Here is a 24,217-nt window from a genome sequence, read left to right as displayed (position 1 = left end):
TCAATGTTTCCTGGAAGTACATACCATCAAGTGGAATATTTGTATCACTATATTCATCATAAATTAAAAACAAATGAATATCTAAACAAAAGTTCCAGGTAATCAAATAAAATATTATGAAACTTTTACCTCGATAGTCTAATTATTATCCCTTATTTAATAAATGTCACTGACACATGCAATTGTTTTTTGTAAGACTCACTCGCTGTCATGATGATACGCGTTACGGTGTTGATGATATTTCACCAGAAAACCTTCATGGAAGTACCAAAAATAATTGTGCAATGTTTTCAACTCAATCTGATGAACTATGCGCGAACAGGTTGATTCGGTATAAAACTATGCTTCTCTTATAATTATGAAAATATTAGCCCGAATCGTTTAAACGATAAACTGGCAATCTAACGGCCCCAGTTCTAGTCTGCCCTGGCGGGCTATTAACGTACTTACTCTAAGCTCACGTTATTGTTTATATTTGGGTCTGGTAACAATACCATTTGTACTAAATTTATTTATTTTAAGACAAAAATGAAATAAAATATTTCAAATGTTTTTCTTGTTCTAATTTACTTAAACTTAATTATTCTAACGAGTGCTTAGAAGATAAAAACCTAAAATTCATAAAATTATGTTCAAACATGGAACATAATAATAATTCCTATTTAAATTGTATAAAATAACATTTTAACAGCGCAAATCTATATGTATGGTGTTTTTTATTATAATACTTTATTTTGAAGTCTTAAATGTATTTTGCAAATAATGTACTATTACTTTAATATCCGAACTGGTTAATCAAGTTACAGAGAATATTTAAAGCTAAATTACGTTCATAAAATATAGTTATGCAAATGAATTTAAATATTAAAACCATTAGCAAAGTGTAATAATAATTGTAATCTAGATTAGGTTTAGACAGAAACTGTATGACGAAGCTGTTTCACACTGTAGTTCCTTTACTATACAATAATCTTGTATAGCCTTTAATTTACTTTACGGCGTATCATCAATGGAATGGCGGTTACGACGTCACCTAATGACTCTCTATTGCGTTCATGAGACTCCAAGGGCGAAGATTATAGAGCTAAGAAGGAATATTACTAATAATGAAAACGAGGGTACTCATCTGATAAACATAATCTAAAGAGAGACACTCGCTACACATATAAATAATGTTGAAAAGTTTGGCCAATTAAATATAACAACTAACAATTTTCAACATACTCGCATCATATGCCAAAGTAAATATATCTACAAATCTATTAAGATATGCATACAGTATAGATACGTCCTGATTTAGCGCATTCAATTTATCCAAATTAATAACCTTCTTTTTTGAAGTCTGCTGCAAAAGTGCTTAATCCGTACAAGGAATAAAAGGGTTCGTTTAATGAAGCCATGTTTGCAAATTTTAGACCAATTATATTGAAGCTTTCCAATTTTATACCTTCAAAGTTTTTACAACACCTGCGGCTATGACAAAAAAACATTATCACTTTACTCTTCATAACGCTTAGTCGATAGCAAGGAAGACTTTAGCAGCAAAAAGTTTTAATACACATATATAGATAAATATATATGTGTGTAAATATACATATATTATAAGTGCTTAGGAATATATTCCTGTTGAAGTTATAACTTCTCTCGTTTTATAAAGGCATTAAAACAAAAACATTATGAGTCAGACTAGTATTCGTCCCCGACCTTGATCGATGTATGTAAGTCTTCGATTCAAGTCGAGATCGCGAGACACAAGACTAGTCGTCTTTCGTGACGTAACCCGCTGTTTCGATCAAACCGACGTTAAGGTTAGACCGTGCGCAGGAGCAATGTAAATAAAATTTAAAAATTGTTAAAACGAATTTACTCATTTATGAAAAGTAATATTTTATAATAGCAGTAATTGTAAGTGTATTAAAGTTTCCTCTATTAAAGTGTTACGTGAAATAAATGTTATATTTATTTTGGATGAACACATTATATTTTGCATCGTTTTCTGCATTTTTAGCAACGTAAGGTAAGTAAGGCTTTGACATTGTTATTTTTCTAAAGAATATTTATAGTATTCATTATGTAAATATTAAATCGAACAAAATTATGAAACAAAAGCGTCTTTACACGTAACTGGCTGTATTTAACAATTAAATTGAATAATTTTATTTAGAAAAAATGTGTCGTATTTTAATCGATAGGCACGCGTTGTATTATATATAGAAAAACCACAGCTATTGACCTTTTAATCAATGTCAAGGCAAACGCAGCTGGCCATAACTGTACAGGTGTATGATAAAATAATAATTCTCCCTACCAAGGACTTGCCTACATATATATTTTTTTCTCTGTTAATATTTTTAATTGAAATGCCAAATAAAATAATAAAAGTATTTGAAGAAGTGTTATATAATTCAAATTAAAAATTACTTTAAAAGATTGTGTTCACGCAAAATTTATTTTTAGTACTATTTTAAAATTTATTCGATTTAGGTGTTATTGAAAATGTCAAAATTATCTATCTAGTGACCGACTTACTAATAATGGCTTTTTGATAAAGTTTATTTAATGAGATGTTACATCGATCAATGTATTGCTATTGATATAATATTTAGAACTATGACGATATTGTTAATATTGAATTCTAATAGTTTAGTAGTTCTAATTTGTATATTACTAGTTTTCGTCTGCTTTTTCGTGCTTATGTTGGTGATAGGCATGTGATAGATATAAAAAAGTAGCCTAGTCCTACCTCAATTTTCAAACTTGCTTCATACCAAATTTTATCAAAATCGGTTTAGTTGTTCGGCCGTAACAGTCAGGCCGAAGAGTTACTTTCGAATTTATAATATTACTCTATAGTAATAGCATAGCATCTATATGCTATGCTATTATAGGAATAGTATTCTACCCACTTTAAGCTACATTATTCAAATTTATTGTCAAAAATAGGATGGATGATAATAGTATTTTTGCCTTAATTTTTGTTTCAATTGTAAACAACCATAAGTTTATTTATGTCTCTTTATATTATGTTTATTTATGTCACTTACTAATATTAAGTTAGTATCCATATTTTTTTTCTCCTTCACATAAGAGGTAGAAGCAAAGAACTTACTTCGTTAGTCACTCGTAAATGTAAGAAAACGACTTATAGTGTATCTTCAAATGTTATAATTATTAAGAGCAATGTCGTATATCCGTTTCCGTTTTCTGCGGTGAGATTCGAGTTTGTTCTTACAGAAAAGCCGTACAAGTTTCAATGGAATATATACTACTATTTTTTTATTACCTAACTGTGATATTGATATAGTCAACCATATTCAAAAATTCTTCTTGTGCACCCTGCACACTATTTAACAAGCTCGTGTCACAAACGAATTAAGATCATACTTACAGTTTATTTCAAAAGAAGTAGGAATTTATCATAATTACTATGAAAATTAATATTTTATAAAAAATTTCAAAAACCAATTTTTTTTACAAGGACCATACCGAGTTTCTGTAAACTTGATATGAATGGGAAATTTTTGAATTGCATAGAAGATTTTTGTTTTCATTTTCTTCGTATCTTTGAAATGTCTACGTATTACCTTGTGTTTTCTGTTACGATTTTTCATTTTAAGCCCCTATTTCTAAAATAGGCTTGCACAGCTGCTTGCTTTAGCCTTCGAGCCTATATTTTTAACCGTATCTGAAAATCTAATGTACATTTCGGATTTCCTAGGGAGATATACTTCAAAATTATGACAAAACAATATTAATAAAAAAATAAGATGACTTGTTTCTTAATTAAAAAAAAAAACAGTAACTAGAATGACTTAATAATCCGTGATCGTTTTTCAGAACTTGTAGCCATTTGCATGTCGAAATGAATAAATTATATTTTCAATACGAATTGATGTTATTTGATTTAATTTTTTGTGATGTATACGGTATAACTTTATCGTGTTGTATTATTATCTGTAGTGCTATGTTATTGTTAGTGTGATTACTTTATAATGCGACACCAGAGACATGACGTCTGTTTTAACTAAGGCTGAATATCCATCGGATAAGCGATACTCTGAATGGGAATTGGTTCTTTGCGAATGAACTTTTATTAAAAAAATATAACAATTTTTTATATTTCCTTAATCAATATTTTTTTTCGTTTATAAGTTACCATAATCCAAAAAAGCAGATTAGATTACAGTAACAGTCTGTTAATGTCCCACTGCTGGGCTAAGGCCTCCTCTCCCTTTTTGAGGAGAAGGTTTAGAGCTTATTCTACCACGCTGCTCCATTGCGGGTTGGTAGAATACACATGTTCAATGTATGTTACAAATTTCAATAAAATTAGACACATGCAAGTTGCCTCACGATGATTTCCTTCACCGTCAAGCACGAGATGAATTATAATCACAAATTTCATGTGCTTAACATTAAAATTCAGTGGTGCTTGCCTGGGTTTGAACCATCTCTCCTATCAGATTAGATTATGAATAATAATTTTAGAAAAGGTAGATAATTGCTATTGGCACGGCGCCGGATAAGGTCCCCGCGGCTAGTAAGTAAAGCAAATCTAGCTATTTATAGTTTTAATTTGATATTTTCCTTTTATGCTGTACAAAAGTATTATTAATTAGGTCATTTTTTATTTTTATAATGATTGTGTTGTGTTTACATTCAAATGCTACCTAGGAACTTATATAAGACGGGATGACGCGAGAATTTAACTGCCTAGAGGTTTACTCGGTTTAATTTGGCACTGAATAGAAGCACATGTTCATATTTTTCTAAAATATAAATAGTACATTTAAAAGAAATGCGTTCGGGTTTTTATATTTAAGGGACCTAACGTGAAGGTGAATAATCATTCGCTAAAGGTCACTGGTCATTTAGATAACATTAACCCTCTTGTAACATACTGTAAAGCGGTTCTGAACTCGGGAGTCGTGTCACGTCGTGTGTTTTTAGATTAATATATTTTTTTTTCTTTTATTTTGGAGTTTAAAGTGCAACTAACTTAATGCATCGTTTCGAAATTGTAAGTGATAGAAATGTAGTATTTGTTTAATATTTATAGAGAAAACAAATATTATAAACAAAAAATAAATGCGATCAATATTAGATGTTACAGTTTTATGAATATATTAGTTTTATTAATTAAGTAGTTTTATGTAAATGTCTCGTTTCAGTGGCTAGTTTTTAAAACTTCAGATACCGAAGTCTTAGTTTCCGGTTTCAGGGCCCATACAAGTAAATGGTTATTTCTGTAAAGAAATTCTTACTAATATTCTTAATAATACACAACTTACGTATTAATTATCACTGAGTTAACTGACATAGACCTTACACGTAACCTCGTGGCAGACTGTCAAAAGTATTTTAAGAATATGGGGATGAGTCCATAACTTTTTAAGGATTTGTCGTATTCTTAACATTCAAGATATATTATTATTATAAAAACATTAAAATTAATGTTGCATAACATTTTATTATTTTAATTTCAGAACCCCAAGAGACGGAATATGTCTAGAAAATTTTTATTCTGTTTTCCACTTCGAGTGGGAAATATCGTGTTCGGATACATTGTGATTGTAAGTATATTAATTCTAATAACAAATTATTTTACCGATATTTGTTATACTGTTAAACCCTAGTACTATTATAGAATACTATTGTATTCTGAATAAAATTAGAAGTCAGGCAGTTTCATCACATAGGATTTTAAACGAAATCCGAGAACGAGAAACAAGAAGCCGAGTTTAATCTGTTTTTAGAACAAGTAAATTTTAACCAGAAGATTAGAAATCCGAAAAAGAGAAACCAACCTTTTCCTTTAAAAATTACTTACTGTTATTCAAACGGTAGATAAAATATTGTTCTTGTAAGAAAACAAAGGCTTCAACTTCTTACAATTTCTATGTCTGCGTCAGAATAAAGTCTTACCATAATATGTTGTTTTGCCCTATTTACCAGTTTTTCTTTCTGCTATAAACGTCGACGGAAATCGGTTGTGAATTAATAAAATAATACAAACAGTAAACTAGAGCAATGAATGTTGTGTTTATCGCTTAAAAAACAAACGATAAACTCTATGAAAGACTCGCACTTCTACATGTATTTGCTATATTTTTAAAACAGTTTCTTTCAAAGTAATAATAAAAATTTACCACGAATCAATATTCGAAAACCTTTTTATGACATATATACTTTTAATATAAGTATAAAATCTAAATATCAATGTTGTTTGTCAGAGTAAAAATGTATGTAATAAAATTTTCTGTTTTCAGATGTTTGGTTTAATTTTACTACTGTTCGAACTATACCAGCTATATGTGTTCCTCTTGGGTAGTAATATTTTACGGGAAAATGTGAACAACGTGGACTCTCGCACTAATGAAACTAAAAATGACGTTGTGGTTTTGTCATATATTGTAACTTACGCGACCATTGGATTTCTGTTATCACTGTTTGCGACAATATTTACAATTGGTGCTTACAAGGTAAACTATAATTGACATTTACGATATATCTAATGTACTTGTTCGGTGGTAGGGCCACCATTTAGTGTTGTTGTGTTTATCTTGGTAGGGTGTGTAAGCCAGTGTGACTACATGCACATAACATCTTAGTTCCCAAGGTTGGTGGCTCATTGGTGATGTAAGCGAAGGTTAACATTTCTTACAATGCCAATGTCTATGGGCGTTGGTGACCGCCTACCATCAGGTAGCCCATATGCTCGTCCACCTTCCTATTCCTATAAAAAAAAATACTCAGTATGGTTATTTCCCGGCTGGAAGTCTGAGTGAGCTAGTGAAACTTCAGGCAAAAAATAAAACATTTTAGTAACCTTTGTAAGGGTGGTGGCGCATTGGCGATGTAAGGAATGGCTAATATTTCTTAAACCACCAATGCCTATAGGTGGTGGTGACTACTTACCATCGGGTGGTCCATTTGCCTGTGCGCTATATTTTATAAGCAGACGGGCAAAAAAGTAGTAAAATTTACTACACTTAATGTTTTTTAATTGATTGTCACATACTACATTCAGTTCTTTTAAATTCCCATCAAAAGAGTAAATACATAAAATGCGATTATAATATTAAACTATTCATTCATATATTTTATTATAATTATTTATATTATTAACATTGTACCAACGAACAAAATAGAAGTGTTTGTATAGACAATAAATCATTCATAGACAATAATCGATAGAATAAATTCGTAACAAATATGTTTCGTAAAACTAAATAAAAAATCTTTGTACGTTTTAGTTGAGGTTTAAAGCTATCAAGACATTCTTCGTGTACAGCTTCATCCATATCTTCTTCACTATTGTTATGATCGCGTGGGAGGCCATGAATAGAAATTGGTTGATGCTGGGAGTGCTAACTGTATCAGATGGTAAATAAATCAAAGTATTATTCATTTTATTGTTAATAACGTGAAAATGTACATCACGTAATACATTATGAATTGATCTTGTCCTTTCGTTCATCTTATCACATACGTAGGACTTCGTCGCCTCTGCGTCGTTTATAGGGATGAAATACCATTACTATAAGTATAATTTTCAAAAATTATAAATAGATACAAATCTGAATATCAAAATCAAAAATCTTTCCTTTTGTATAGATAAAGTCGGAATCCATAAAAGCTTTTGATTTTTATTTTTGAAATACCTGCATGTTGTATTATTTTGTCCCCTATCATGACGAAAATGAGACAAGATAACTGGGTTTAGTTATGTAGTTTTTCAAAAGTAAGGTCAATGATAATTGATATTAATCGTTAAATAAAAATTTTTTTTAATAATTTATAAAGAATTATTAAACAATCTTTATTTTAACAGTCTGCATACAGTTTTTATTATACCAACATAAATTTATATATTCATATAACATTTTAGATTTTTTAATAAAATTCTTCATCATACATATTATTTTAATAAACTTGACTACTGAAGTTACTGATTCAATATGATAAGATTTTTAATAATAATTTTTGTAATAATATTTTCAATTAAAAGTAGCTATCTATCCATTACGCGCTATATCTGTTTGTCCTTGTATATTAAGTATAATAGCAATTTTTTCAAGTTCGGCCTAATTAACATTCCGATGGTAACGATTGCCGGTTCAAAGGCACTTATAAAATCTTATTTCAATAATTTTTTTTATATATTTTGTTAAGAATCAGTATTAAAATTATTTACTATTTTTTTGTATCGGAACTTTATTTAATGTTAATGTTATAAGATGTTATTGTTTAATTGTTGCAGTGATCTTGATAGCGTCGTTGTTCGGCGTTAAATATTTCATAGATGCTGTGAAAAGCGGCAGAGTCTACCATCGCCCAGAAACTGGAAGATATTAATAATATAAAAAAAAAATGTAAGCTTTGCTGCGAGAGCCGCTTAACGCTATACCCTTAACCACAATGAATTTGACCCTACGAGAAAATATTTCGTGTAAAACTCTGTGCTGGACCAACATTCCCTTAATGTAAAGATAAGAAGTCAGGGAGTCCTTGCAGTTTAACTATAATAACAATAAAGAAATGTACTGATTTAATAATACTTTGTTACTTCTGACAATAGACTATAATTCTTGGTACGACTTGTGTTACAAAGCCAATTAAACTACTGAATTTCTAATATATTATTTCGCAATTGCGTTAATATTACATATATAGACATTTACTCATACAATAAATATTTAGGAATACTATTAAAATTAAATTATAAAATATGACTACTTTTGGATGTAGTGCGCAAACTGCTGTGCCAATCAATACTTTACTATAGCGCTGCACTCGCATGAGAGAAATGATGATGCCAAAATATTGAAATTTGAAGTCGAGTCTAGTTAATTCGAAATCGATAGTTGTACGTTTAAAATATATCAATGTGTGCTTATTCAATAATTTATGTGTGTTTAGTAAAAATGATTGACAAATCAATCAAAAATCAAAAATATTCAGGCTTGCACGGATTTTGTGTTACAGTAATTATTGTAATCTTATGTATTTCATATGTATGCTTTATAAGCAAAATTAATATAAGTTATATAAGATATTAATGTTTACCTTACTAATTATAAGACTATATTAAATTATCTTTGATTCTTGTTAAAGTGTTGTGTTTCAATTTAATCGTTTTTGTCTCAGTAAAAGTATTTATTTAAATGAATATTTTTATATTTAAGATCTTACAGTAATTTTTATAACTATAATAGTGATGGTTTTGTACACATTATCACAGCTAAACTAATGCAGAAACAAAAATACTACTATCTCACTCTTATATTTAAGATTAACAAGGAAAGCAACATAATTAAATCTGTTACATCAGTTTATAGTTTGTGTGATGATGGTTGTTTATCCTGGCCAATTTCGGTCATGGTGATCAACAGTCTCTCAAGGCCGGAGAGGTCGAAGGAGAAACGCCAACAAGAAGATGTGTGCACGAACTCTCTATTCTCTCTCTGATAGTTCGACGAGTCGTGTTCCATTGCATACTCCATAACTTGGTACTGTGAATTTTTCGCCCCAATAAGCTTATTGGACCAACCCAGTATTTAAACTTAGAAACTCGTGTCTGCATAAGGTAGCCACTAAGCCAAAGCGATTGTATATATTTACATAACCAATGCTACTATAAAAATTGGCTAAATAGATTTAGCAAATAAATAAGAAACAATATATCTTAGTTAAGTTTTTGAATGTTTTTTTCGTAATATTTTCAGTTTGTTCATGATGAATAGTTATAAAATCTTTGTTCAATGTTTTTGTTTTATTAATAATATACGAGTAATTTAAATTATTAAATACGATCCTCTATGAACTCATAAATATTGTTATTTGCTTATAAATAACTTATTACGTATACTCTATTTTTAATTATTTCGTACAAAGAAGAATTACATATTATTTTATTTTGTAGTGTCATATGTAATAATCTAGAATTAATAAATAACTAATATATTTTAGATAATTACCGTTTAATGAAATTGATTCACTGGTGGTAGGGCTTTGTGCAAGCTCGTTTGGGTAGGTACCACCCACTCATCAGATATTCTACCGCAAAACAGCAATACTTGATATTGTTGTGTTCCGGTTTGAAGGGTGAGTGAGCCAGTGTAATTACAGGCACAAGGGACATAAAATCTTAGTTCCCAAGGTTGGTGGCGCATTGGCTATAAGCGATGGTTGACATTTCTTACAATGCCAATGTCTAAGGGCGTTTGGTGACCACTTACCATCAGGTGGCCCATATGCTCGCCCACCTTCCTATTCTATAAAATAAAAAAAATCTCTACAAAATAAACTAAAAAATTATAATCACGTAGCATAACCGAAATAAATTTACATGTATTAAAAAATTTCTTTTGTCTTAAAAGTTATTAGACCAAAACACAACTTTTGCCAATTTTGCAAACAAAAATATCTTTCTAATTTTACTTTTTAATACGTTAACTAAGATTGTATTGCGGCGATACATTTTAAAAATCTGTAAGTTTTTTGTTTCACTTTCATATCTAATACCCTTGTAAGGTTTGGCATATAAATTTATTTTCGAGACGCTCGAAATATTATGCTAAGAAAATTTTCAATTTAAATACGTTTATATAGTACAATCATTCATCTTCATACAGTTACAAAAATATTTGAACGAACTAAATGGATAGTGAGAATTCATTAAAAAAATATATTTTGTATAAATAAATAAAATAATTTATAGAATTAATAGGTGCATCCAAATTAAAACTACAATAATAATCACAGACATTAATAACTCTCCACTATAACTATGTCAATAAATAAATTAATATTTCTAAAACCTAATGCCTATACATAATATTATCAAAATGCAAATTCTGGTGCTTGAGGTCGATGTCTCGCTTCCGACGTCTGCCAAGCATCATTGGTACGACCATAGCCATCGTTGCAGGAACCATGCCCGCACCAACAGCCGCCATTACCGTTGAACTATCAAGCGGGTTTTTGTGTCCAAATATTTTCTTCTTTAATACTTTAGTTTTAACTGGTCTCAACTGACTTGCGGCAACTTCTAAATCATTTTTTAAATCCATATCCCTCTTAGCTTCTTCTACAGTCTGAAAACTTCTTTCGACTTCCAACAAACCTCCATGTGACGTAGTCATGTTTATTTGGGATTCGTCATTAGCTGGTAATACAGTAAGCGATACAGCTTGGTGTGATACTATTGACGGAATATCAGATTTATCATGAGGTACTTCCAGCGATCTTTGTCGCTTTTTGTGCCTGTATCCTTTCGTGGTTGATAGCAATACCCACTGTCCATCACCGTGTGGGGGTCTCGATGAGCGATCACTGTCAAAATCGGATTCACCGGCATAAACAACTTGAGTGGGTCTTCGTATTGGCCGCTTCTGCATCGACGACGACTGGTGAAGTGCTTCGTATTCATGTGGAAAGTTTGAAGGACGAGAATCAGTCATTAGAGAGTCTGACATTCCGTAATACATGGAATCGTCATTTGGGTAGGCTTCGCCTTTATCGCAGTTTGGTCTGTAAGGACGTCGGCTATCATCAGTCGCCCAAGTTGATTGAAAGGTTTGCATAGGCTGCTGTGGTTTGTTTTTGGTCCAAGATGGTTTCGACGGTAATTCCGTGTCATACTCTTGTGGTATATGTAGTTTATTATTAATGAATCCAGGACGAGATAAAGTTGGTCTTTTCTGTGGGTACACGTAGCTATTCTCCATATCTTGGTAAGGTGTGTATCGATCATCATTAGAAAAATTAGTGTCTTCATCTTCATTCCAGTAACTTGGCTTTTGTTTCTTTACATTTGGTTTCCATTTCGATATTTTACTTGTAGACCAAGCCACTGGTTCCAGTGTTACCCAGCCATCTTTATCATCATAAGGATGCTTGTGTTGTTTTACTTTGAGACGATTCCACGATGTATAAACTTTCTCCTCATTTTCATCTTCTTGATTCGATGTAGAAGAATAACGGTCTGATTTTACCTTTTGTTTTTTTAATTTTGCTGCTAATGCGGCTATAGCTTGTAGACGCTCATTAGAGAAATCACTGAAATCTTTTAATTTATCCGAATTCCCCATCACATAATCTTCAAAATCTTCCTGAGGTCCTTCATTCTCATTGAATCCTTCTTGACAGGACGGTCCATAGCAACGTGGTCTGTTATCACGAACACCATCGATTAAATGCGTCATGAGATTTTTAATATCAGAATCATTATCTAATGTCGTTTCAGTAACATCCCACTTTTTATGAATATTATCTCTTAAGGGTGAACTTTCAATTATTGTAATCGGTTCTTTTCCCGGAACGTCTAACTGATACGTTTTATAATTTTCATTATTTTGTATTTCATCATCATTTGGATTACCAAGCGTCAAATGAATTAAACAAATTTGTAGAACCACTGTCAATTTCATTGTAAAGATTTCACTTTCTTACGTTCGCGTGTAAGCGCGCAGACAAGGCGCGTATAGACTGAGCGGTGACGGCAACAAAACTCCTCTGATATAGTTTTGATAGTAGATGCACAATAACCGCCTCCCCTGCTCTCTAATGCAATGGTAATTTCAGTTTGGTCACGACGAATGAGCGACATAATTGCACTGTGACTGTCGTTTGCTAGCGGCTTATCTTAATTGACTATCGCATTTCTCTCGGATCCCTGACCTGAGTCGCGGAGAAAACGTTTTTCATTTAGTAAAATGTTTTCTCAGAACGAATAATGCTGAAATGTTTTACAGACTTAAATTTACAATGATTTTTATAATAGTTTTTGATGTTATCGTAGTGATTTATTTTCAGTAAGTGTATTATAAAACTGAATTCACGCGTAAACAAATGAAAGTGAAAGCAATTGATTTTTATTATATCTACTATATCTTAACACAGTTGTCTTTAGTTTCATAGTAATTGCATACGTAAATTAAAAAAATATATAGTCATTGCATTTACTGCGTGCAGCTCTCTCCCCGCAATAAACCTATCATTTGATCAACTCCGCTCTAATTGTGTGATTTTACCTGCCAATCTCACAGACCGCAGCTATTTGAAAATAAATACCACTTGCATACCAATTATAAATAGTTATGCAACTTTGTAAGGTGATAAACATTGATATTTATAAAAAAATAAAAGCCTGTAATTGCAGGGATTAGGTCTCCTTTCCTTTTGTGGGTATGAAGCTTATTCTAACACGTTGCTCCAATGCAAGTTAATAAATACTCATGTAGCAGAATTTCCTCCGACGCATGCAGGTTTTTTTCAGAATTTTCCCTTCACCGAGATAAATTATAAACACAAATTAAGTACATAAAAATTCAGTGGCTTGAATCCGCAAAAAAAACTTTTAAGATTCAAGTATTCTAGCCATAAATGTAAATGGTTCTTAATTAGAGAATTTATATTTAATGTTATATCAAAATATTTTCTATGGACAGTAATTAAGAAAACTTTTATATTATTCGTTATCCATATTTAAATTATAAACTTGGAGAGATAATATGTTTGAACGCGTTAATCTTATGATTTACTATCAGCCCGATTTGAATAAATCTTACCGTGAGAAAGTCCGTTCATTGAGAAATGTAGAAGGTTACAGGGTGCATAACTTAATTTAACGCTAAACTAAAGTCATTATCAATTTCATCTCATTACGCATTTACATCTTACCATGGAAAGCTGGACATCCAAAGACCTTAGGAACGGAGCGTGACGATAAACGTAAACCAATAGATAAACTGTATGAAGCAGGCAAGAGTACAATCAATTTAATGTGTGTAATACCGTGGAGCACAGCTATAATATAAATAAAGATTGTTCATTGCTTTGCTTTTAAATGAAAAAATTAAAAATAGTTTGATTATGGAAATATACGTACGGTACGCAATATATTTACAAAAATGGTCGAAAAAAGTAAAAGTGAGGTTAAATACGTGAACTAGAAAAGACTGGACTTAATTTTTACGTTAACGTTTCGTTGTATTTTAAGTTATTTAAATTGTATTAAGAACCATTCTCATAGTTCGTGGTCACTTTCGAGATTTCGTGAGTACATGCAAATGGTCGATTTGTGGCGAATTAACTGTTCAATTCGAAAGGCATAAGTATTATAACAAATGGAATTTGGTTATGATTTAGTTACATAATATATATGTAATTCATGGAATGATTGATTACAACGACTTTCTCTGTTCACAAATAAATATATCGTAGAAAAACCGAATGTATGTACATATATCAGTTATTGCAATCTAGCTTTAGCAATCATTATGCTAAGTAGATATTCACGATGGTAGCATAAAGATGCCCCTTAACAAGGGAAGCATTATCTTTACTACATAAGTTAAAAACATTGGTCTTCATAATGGTATTGTACATTAATAATATCATGCCAACTCTCGGTTTTCCAACTTCGCTACTAAACATCTATTATATTATTTAATTTTGCCTTATATCAATAAAAATAAAAATATTTTGATCAAGTTCGCTCTTAAAGGCATTTTTTAAAACGTAATGTTATAAGACTATATATTAAATGTAAAGCTACCACCGTTTCGGAATGTACATAATAGCGAGGAGAGCCAGCAAGAAACTTAATAGTTAGTCTTATTTCACCAATTAAATGATAAAGGATATTACAGTACAGTACATTAACGGCCTGTTAATGTCCCACTGCTGGGCTAAGGCTTCCTCTCCTTTTTTGAGGAAAAGGTTTAGAGTTTATTCCACCACGCTGCTCTAATGCGGGTTGGTAGAATACACATGTGACATAATTTCAATTAAATTATACACATGCAGGTGTCAAGAACGAGATGAATTATAAAGGATATTGATAAAATGCAATTAAATTTATTTTATACATATATTAAAATATAATTTAAAATCATATTTTAAATGAAAATTATTATCATTACTTAAAAAGTTTGAATATCAACGAAATAGAAACTCCACACTTTTTTACCATCTATATAATCTTGTATTACGGTTTACTTATTAGAATATTTAGACGTAATTGCCTAAAAATAATAGAAAATAAAATAATATATCATACGTGTTCATTTTAAGATGAATTTTAAATTAAATAAATCACATTTAGATATAATACTAAATACATAAATCTAGGTAACACGTAAACACGTCTATCAAGGTAATCTAGACAAGTTCATTATTATAGTATTAAGTACGGTTTCTTTATAATAATATAGACAATGTATTATAAAAAGTAGTTATTATATTGTTATGTTTGTCTTATACATTTTATTTAATTTAATACTATGGGTATTGTAAAAATAATCATATTTTTTTTTCTTTTAATGGCACAAAAAAACAGAAATTTAATAACTTAATATCCTATAGTAATATAGTAATAATATCCTATAGTTGTAGATTTGAAAAGCATGTTAAGAAAATACTTTTATCCAAACTGAGATAGACAACTACGAATACGTGAATTATAAGCAAAAGTTGCGAGTTAAAATGTGTGTAAGCACCACTGACTTGAATTTTCTTATTTGTAAAACTCATGTTCAGCGTGTACAGCGGTAACCTGTATGTAGTAGGAAAAATTCCACAACAAATGTATCAATTAACCCATTCAAGCATTAGAGCAATAATATCCGAATCTTCTCCTCAAAATAAGCTTATCCATCATTGGGAACTTCACTGGTTGTTACGCAAACTAGAAATTATATATTATTAGTTTCCGCCCACGATTTCACCCACGTGTGAGTTGAGAACGAGGGGGGAAGTTATTAGGTACCGTATGTCCTTTTCTGTACAACATAACGTGTATGCAAAATTTCTCGATGAGTTGGGTAGTTAAAAGGTGAAAGCGTAACAAACAATATTAGTTAGGATTAACATACCAACACAAATACACGTTCATAAATCGTATTACACCTTTTATAACCAGAAAATGCTGTTTCTATCCCAGTTTTTCTTTTCATTTTTACACAGAAAGTCCTCTGCTTGACCTAAGCTTTGATCATTTATGAATTGTATAAAGCATTTAGCTTCTTGCTTTAGCTTTAGTTTTTGTAAAGGAAATTTACCATTAAAATTTTCTAGTTATATAACTATGGCAACGTTTTTTTAAATAATTGTGAACTAGAGGGAACTTGACAATAATCATTGCCTTAAGTTGGTTCAGATTTGTGACTGTAGGAATGGATAGCGCTCTTACATTGTATATACACTATAATATGTATATATTGTGTATTCCTGATCGTTGTCATTAACATCAGTCATTCTCAAAGCAGGCTAGCCAGCTGTGTACATATAATTATTTATTTCCTAAAATAAATCTCGTTATTACGAGATTTATTTTAGGCTATTATTGTCTATTGCCAAATTAATGAAATAAAAAGGAGTAGTCAATCGGGACACTAACAGACCTGGATTGCATTTAGTTAAAATCATCATTACCTTTGCCATGAGATAATAAATGTGATCATGATTTTAACTAACTACAATAGAGTCGAGCAGTATGTTAACTGCATGAAATAGATTTGTCAGACGAATCCGACGCCAGTTCTCTTCGAGAATACTTTTGTATATGGTATCCCGAAACTATATGGTTGAGAACATTGTTCAAAAAATACATAATCAAGCTCTCCGAATATGAAATTTATACGAATAAAAACTTGATAAAAAAAGAAATTTATTGCTTAATCTGTGTAACTATTGTTCCTAGTCAGTCACGGTGTTACCTTGTACTCTCTTATTTAACGCCCCGCGATTCCTTTATGCTTTCTAAAACTTACAAAATTAGTTTCGATGACAATTTCTTTGATTTCACTTGTTACTTTGTTATTATGCAAATGTGGTTGAAATTTTATTTATAAATGCATTCAATATTTTAAATAACAAAACACCTTATTTGAAAACTGATGAACTCTTTAAATTTACAAAAGTTACAATTTTAATTTTATAATTCTATCATTACCTTATTTATACATGACAAAGGTGTTATGGTGTTTCAGTTTTTGACAAAAACGAGTTAAGTAAAATTATTAGTAAGGGTTTAAAGATATTTCACCTTTGATAAGTATATTTAGAAAAAAAATCCCGAACATACACGACAATTATTAAATATTTACAGAAAAACATATATACAAGATCATATCAACTTCAAATGTTATCTTCTCAAAGCTTACTTAACGGTTGGGATCTGTGTTAGCTCATCAGTCTCATCTCATCATATTCTACCGCCAAACAGCGGTACTTAGAATTGTTGTGATTCGATTTATAGGGTAAGCAAGCCAGTGTAACTACTGGCACAAGGGACATAGCATCTTAGTTCCCAAGATAGGTTGTGCATTGGCTGTTTAAAGAATTGTTAATATTTCTTACAGTGCCAGTAACTATGGGCGTTGGTAATCATTTATAAAACTATTATACTAAAAAAAGCTTAGGTTAATTTATATCAAATGATACAAATTTCTTTCTTCATTTCATTCTTTAAAATACGAAATAAAATGACGCTCTTACAATAATAGCTTTATTATGGAATAATGTATATTATGCACGTATTTTAAGTAGGGTAACCATATCGCAGGATATATACCACAAGTTATAAATCGATACATAGGCATATGATCTCTAGTTGAATGATTTTGATCTTCAGATATCCTTTCGAAGCTTTTGTTTTTATTCAGTATTTATAGAATGCAATTTTATTCTCTTTTAAAAAAATACAGTTATGTTTTGTTGTTTTTATACATAAAAAAATATTATTAATGCAAGTATTTTATTATGCCTTTCATTTACTTATGTTTACAATTTTATGTTATTTTTTTTAGCCCTGGGCCTGGTTTAAAGTGGAACGAAATTTTTTAATGATCTTTGCATCTCGTCACACAACCCGATGGTTATCTTTGATATCCTAAACATCAGGACGTGTCCAGGTAACAAACTTGATGGCAACTGTAGTTTACAGGAAGGAGAGAAATGTATAACGATACAATAGAACGGAAGCCTTCCGTTCCTTGTATCAATGTAAGCGCATGAGTATTTATAACACAATTGAACAAAACAATTGGTTGACATTATTGATAAATTCTATTGTTTTCCATAACTTTGATTTTTTAGGTTATTATTTCATGACATTGTTACTGGACAAAACAAGAACATCTACATGATGAATATAAACTTCGATTTCGTACATATTCTCTGATCTCGATTAAGAAATAATTTATTTATAAAAATATACATAAATAATGTCAGAGGAGAACTTATTATATAAGTTATGCTCATCCCTTTAAGAGATTTCTTCCAGCAGACTAAAAGGAAAGAATCATTTAGATAGATCATTATAAGGTCAACAAACAATCATACAAAATAAAATCGAAATAACGATGTATAGACAAATTAATTATACAATCTAATTGTGTAAGTTGAGTATTTAATTGAAGAAAGAGTGACAACTGAAATTCTTGCCAGTTCTTCGAGGCAAAATCTTCAATCGAAAAATCGAAATCGGCGGTTGCTTCATATTCAACTTAATGTAGTAACATTTTATTGCATTTAAAAAAACTAAAAGAAAATTATTCAAAATTATAGTGCCTACTCAAATAAAGATGATATATTTATTTAATACTTAATCATTATATACGGTGAATCTGAAACTCTGTTCAAAGTTTTTAGTTTCATTTTCTTCCTCATATTATATATATGCGAACGTCTTAACTATTGAACCGTATATTAAGAAATTTTGCGTACTCGTTTTCAAGGACAAGGAAATGAACAAACGCGGGCAAAACTGCGAGCGGAAACTAGTATTCCTTATACCTACATAATAATAATGATAATGTCGGCAATCCGACACGACCAGAAAGAGTTGAGGCGCAGAACCAACGGCTTGACGTGCTTTCCAAGGCACGGGAGTGTACACACTTCCAACTTCCAGACTCTGGGATGCTACTGAGAATTTTCTGACAGAAAAACCCGATAACTTTTTATTGGCCCGACCTGGGAATTGAACCCCAACCTCCGGGTCTGTGGCCTTCTATCAAGCTACTAGACCAACGAGGAAGCCTAATGGCTTCCTCGTTGGTCTAGTAGCCTGATAGAAGCCTAATGGCTTCCTCGTTGGTTAGTAGATATAATATCTACATATATCATGGCATAACAGACGTACTGATAAACAGTATACAAAAATTTCAGACAATAAACCGTTATTGTACCGTATCCGTTTCATTATATGTTAAAATTGAACGGAGTTGCTTTTGTCTGCTTCATTTCCAATAAATAAAAATCACCTATTTCCTCTTACTGTAATATCAACAGTTAGACATTAAGTAGTGTATAACTGTTTACTATTATCGATAGTATTTCTAGTTCACTTCTTACGTATCTGTCACACTTACTGTAGTTGAGCGCTGTTGCATCACGGCTGTAAAGTTCGAAAGCGTAATTGCCCCTTGTTTTATAATAGTAACAAAGCACTTTCCTCGATTTGCCTAAACGTTTTACTAAAATGAAAACAGAGGCGTGAATGGAGCATTTCTTATAAAAAAAATAAAATAATTACGTAAATATTAATAGGGACGTGATTTTACGTTTTTAACTGATAATTCTATAATAATAACGGATAATTTTTTTTCGAATTGACTTGTTACTGTTGACCCAAGTGGCTTCGACAGCGTCACTGGGCGGGGCGCGAGTCTTTAAGATACTCACGCACTTATACAAAAATATGATTATATACAAGAAAACATCTCTTTCGTATCTCAAAAAATGTTATCGTTATTTATTGTATCAGTCCGCTCATGACCACAACAGCTATTCTGTCGAAACGACGGATGAAATACATAAAAATATATAAGAATTGAAATCCCGAACATAATATGTAAAATAGCCATTTTACATATATTATTTTGCCAAAAAATAAAAAAAAGTTTAAAGTTTACAATCATCATAATAATTCAACAAACTTATTACATAATATACAATACAGCTCCGAAAAATACATGATATTAAAAATAACAGTAATATATTGTACAGTCTACGAAACAACAATACAACAACAATAACAGCCTGTTAATGTCCCACTGCTGGGCTGAGACCTCCTCTCCCTTTGAGGAGAAGGCTTGGAGCTTATTCCATCACACTGCTCCAATGCGGGTTGGTAGAATACACATTTGGCAGAATTTCAATGAAATTAGACACATGCAAGTTTTCTCACGATGTTTTCCTTCACCGTCAAGCACGAGAAGAATTATAAACGCAAATTAAGCACATGAAAATTCAGTGGTGCTTGCCCGGGTTTGAACCGACGAACATCGGTTAAGATTCACGCGTTCCAACCACTAGGCCATCTCGGCTTTTTATACGAAACATTAAAATGAAAAATTTATAACATTAATCATAGTAAGTAATAACTATTAAAGCGACTCCACAGCGTTGCGGTCGTGACGGTCAAGGCCCGGTTTCACTTTTTACTACCAAAACAATTTCACCGCTCTCACGTTCTCCGTTCACAGCATCAGTGAAAAGACGCTGCAATCGACTTAATGCTTAACAAAAATAGTTGAACCGCGACCGACAAAGTGGAATGACCGGGAGCATATTTAATGCAAGTAATATTGAAACTTGTTAAACCAATATTGTTTTAAGGTCATTGTACTTTGAGTATGTTACTTACATCACATTTAGTACTAAATTATACAGGACTTGTAATAAGAACGATAGTCAATTAAAACGAATAAAATATTCTTAATTAAAAAAATTACATGTTGCTCTCAATCAGTAGGTTATGCTGTAAAAACGAATTTGAAACTCATCACAGAAAATGTCAGAAAGTAACATGCGACATTGACCATAATAATAATAATAATATCCTGGGACGATATTCACAAACGGCCATCTGATCCCAAATTAAGCAAAGCTTGTACTATGTAAACCAGACAACTGATATACTACATATACTACTTTTATTTTGTAAATACATACTTATATAGATAATTACACCCAGACTCAGGACAAACAGACATGTTCATGCACGATATCTACCAACAATGAAAGGCAAGATATCTACCAACCACGCCAACCGGCTCATAATTAAAACATTTTAAGAATACACGCATCAAAATAGTATATCAACATAAATCTATTATCAACACTTCACACGTGAGTAATTAAGTGAGTTCATACAGAACAGCAATGCTGAGCTTTTTTAACACTTAAGACAGTCATATACTATTAATTACGAGTAAGTTAAACAAACAAATAGCTCATCCTAAACTTTAAGCATAGGTTAGCACATTATTCAAAATAATTACGGTATATAAGTATATTATAAACAAAACAAAATGAATTTTATTAAAATTATTGGAAAAATATAAGAACTATTGACTTAATACTTTTATTAAAACCTGGTTTATAAATTATTATTATAAAAATGATATTAGTGATATGCCTGACCGTATTTCGCGCTGCCTCCCGCCAAAAGTGTATTTCTTTTTAAAACCAATCTGACAGCTTGACGTATGACGTTCGGAAAGATTGACTTATTCTGTTTATAATATTATATTTTTACCCCCGATTTTATTCTCTGGCTTAAACCCATTTCAGACAAAGTTACTTTATTATAGACTAGTAAAGTAATATAAAACGACTTTAATACTTCAATGTTTTATTTGTATATGTAGTTAAATCTAGTTTAGATCAAATATACGACTCAAAAATAAAATAAATGCAATAGTAATTAGATAAATCGAAGTATCTCTCAAGATTCTTTAAATATTATGCAAAATGATATAATTATCATAATATATATCACATAAATAAATTCCTAATAGTTAATATTATTTATCGGTTACAGTTTACAGGTTATTATTTTTCAATTTAATTAGTCATTAGAGCAAAGTAATTAGCCTTAGATGTGCATAATATTATATATATAATATACGACAAGTGATCAAAAGTGGAAAAGTAAAGTAATAACTCGTAGCGCAGGGTATTTTTGAGTTAACTTTGAATAAAGATTCCTTAATAACATACATTACAAATGAGTATTTTTATGAATGATAAAAGCACGGTACAGTATATATAATGCAGTCATGATATATGTATGTATACAATATGACGAGGTTTTAATATTTATTTATAAATGAACAAGCAATAATTTAAAACTTAAAATTCAAAGCTATTTAATGATCTACGAACAAACCAATGGATTTGAAAGTACAGCCTTTATTCATTTTTAAGACCAGTCGGAAGCTGAAAGCGACATCTATGCCCCATAAATTTTACTACTAAAGAGCTTTCGTTAAACATCATGTAGGTCGTATAATTTAAAGTAATACAATAAGCTATTAACAGATGTCACTACAATCCAATTCAACAACATTGAATTTTGCACAGTGACATCTAGTGGTACTTTACAGAACAATTTTCATTAGTCCGAATTTATAAATCCAACTGACAGTAAAATTATTACAAATATCACAAAAATGTTATTGATCTAATTTATCTATAATAATAATTTAAAAAATAAAATTTATTTATCATAATTTAGGTAATTTCTTCTGCAAGTTATTAGTTGTAGGTAATACATTCACTCATAAATAATTTAAAGATAATGTAATTTACATTTTTTACAAGCCTTTAAAGTTTAAGCTTGTTATTTTGTGTGGGTCAAATAATCAAACTAAATATAAAGGAGTCACATTTTGATCAGATCATATTTTGATTTTAACTATAATTTTTTTATAGAACTTTTTTTATAATATATCTAAAGTAATTAATACTCCGTTCAAATATGAATTTAATTAAGCTGAATGAGCGACTATAAAATAGCTGCTGTAAGTCTTTGAAAAATTTTCTAATTCACAGAATCTCGTGTAAGCAAAATTTAAGAATCAGACGAACATTTTATTCATAAATATTTGATTCCAACGACAGCTATATTTATAAAAGACAGATATTATTATTAGATTAGATATTTACATTTACTAAAATGTTTTATGGTCTGAAGCACTAAGTACTATAAATAAGCGTTCTCAAGAAAGAGCACAGTCAAATTATCTTTTAATAAAAATATAACAATTAAATTGTTAAAACAAAGGCTCATACAAGTATAGCTTATAATCCTTTGATCGCGAGATTCACACACTTTTCATCTTATTTAACTGGATCATAAAATTATTACAATCAAGTATTAGACCCACTTTTGACTTTTTATTTTATAAATAAAACCGCATCTTAATATGTTCAGAATTTAATTTAAAAAATTGGGTGAACAAATATGTCAGATATTTTCAATTCCTTTACTAAATGCATATGTAGTGCAAGCATCACGTCATAAGTAACAACGTTGTTACCGGAACAATGTTTTTATTTTAGGGAAGTAGAACAAGCATTATAATAATAATAAACATAACAATATGACATAACGCGCCACTTGCTCGCCCGAGTATGTCTAAGCGTTTATTGTTTTAACTCATTCAGTTCGGCGCACACGATCGTTGTAATTTCATTTAGGTGAGAAACTTGCCGATAGTAAATCAAAATTGCTTACTATTTACCAAAAACAAGTAAGACTTATTACTTGTAATTTCTTATGAATTCGGAATCAATAAGTTTTCGATCGAAATTTATTTTTTAAATCGTGTTTCCAGAACATATAGGCAATTCATGTATATCCCAACTTAATATATTTTATTTACAAATTATACTATATAATGTTGATAAAGTGATTTATTGAAAAATGCCATTGTTATGCTGCATTATACGAATACATTTGAATTTATACAAACCCTTAACCCAAATTCATAACGACATTCTGAGATCTGCGATTTATTGGATGTTACCGGTAAGTATATTACTTCAAAATATAATTCAAAATAAATAATAAATACGTTTTTGAAAAAATAGTTTATTAAGGTTTATTATAAAATTGTTTTTGTACACTTAGTTCAAGTTATTTTAAGCACAATGCTTAGCTATATTATAATCTATCTTATCTTAATAACATTATAAACTCGAAAGTCCATAATTTTACATTCGTGAAATAAATCAAGCATACCTTTTCATTTATTTATATATAATAAAATATTATTTTACTTTAATTTACTTAACCCTAGACTTTTTTGCTACTATCAAGTTAATATATCATATCCACAATCAACCAAGAGGAAAATTGCCTATTTACGTCAATTTGTCACAATAACCTTACTTTCACTCAATGAAAGGAATATTC

At 30.4% G+C, this 24,217-nt stretch overlaps 2 protein-coding genes across 3 annotated transcripts; one reads left to right on the top strand and one right to left on the bottom strand.

Annotated features, from left to right (window-relative positions):
• Nucleotides 1-1,769: 1,769 nt before the first annotated feature.
• On the top strand, nt 1,770-9,121 carry LOC126769532 (uncharacterized). 2 transcript variants are annotated; one of them, XM_050488393.1, is made up of 5 exons: nt 1,770-2,017; nt 5,487-5,573; nt 6,270-6,482; nt 7,257-7,386; nt 8,264-9,121. In XM_050488393.1, exons 2-5 carry the CDS (start codon nt 5,505-5,507, stop codon nt 8,356-8,358), a joined length of 507 nt encoding a protein of 168 aa, XP_050344350.1. In that variant the 5' UTR covers nt 1,770-2,017; nt 5,487-5,504; the 3' UTR covers nt 8,359-9,121. The 2 variants fall into 2 exon arrangements, with proteins under 2 accessions (XP_050344350.1, XP_050344349.1); XM_050488392.1 differs by lacking the exon at nt 1,770-2,017 and adding an exon at nt 4,892-5,020.
• A 1,619-nt stretch (nt 9,122-10,740) lies between these two features.
• LOC126769477 (uncharacterized) lies at nt 10,741-12,459 on the bottom strand. The gene has a single exon (XM_050488322.1). The coding sequence runs from the start codon at nt 12,432-12,434 to the stop codon at nt 10,824-10,826; it is 1,611 nt and encodes a 536-aa protein (XP_050344279.1). The 5' UTR covers nt 12,435-12,459; the 3' UTR covers nt 10,741-10,823.
• Between the last annotated feature and the right edge of the window lie 11,758 nt (nt 12,460-24,217).

Source organism: Nymphalis io, chromosome 7 (genome assembly GCF_905147045.1).
Source record: "Nymphalis io chromosome 7, ilAglIoxx1.1, whole genome shotgun sequence".
Lineage (NCBI taxonomy): Eukaryota > Metazoa > Arthropoda > Insecta > Lepidoptera > Nymphalidae > Nymphalis > Nymphalis io.
This window is presented reverse-complemented; position numbering and strand designations above follow the sequence as displayed.

Excerpts from the sequence above, each read along its gene's own strand:
- LOC126769532 (XM_050488392.1), top strand. Across the intron at positions 6,483-7,256 it reads TTACAATTGGTGCTTACAAG|TTGAGGTTTAAAGCTATCAA; the intron begins GTAAACTATAAT and ends TGTACGTTTTAG. Across the intron at positions 7,387-8,263 it reads AGTGCTAACTGTATCAGATG|TGATCTTGATAGCGTCGTTG; the intron begins GTAAATAAATCA and ends TAATTGTTGCAG.
- LOC126769477 (XM_050488322.1), bottom strand. The coding sequence starts at position 12,434 with ATGAAATTGACAGTGGTTCTACAAATTTGTTTAATTCATTTGACGCTT.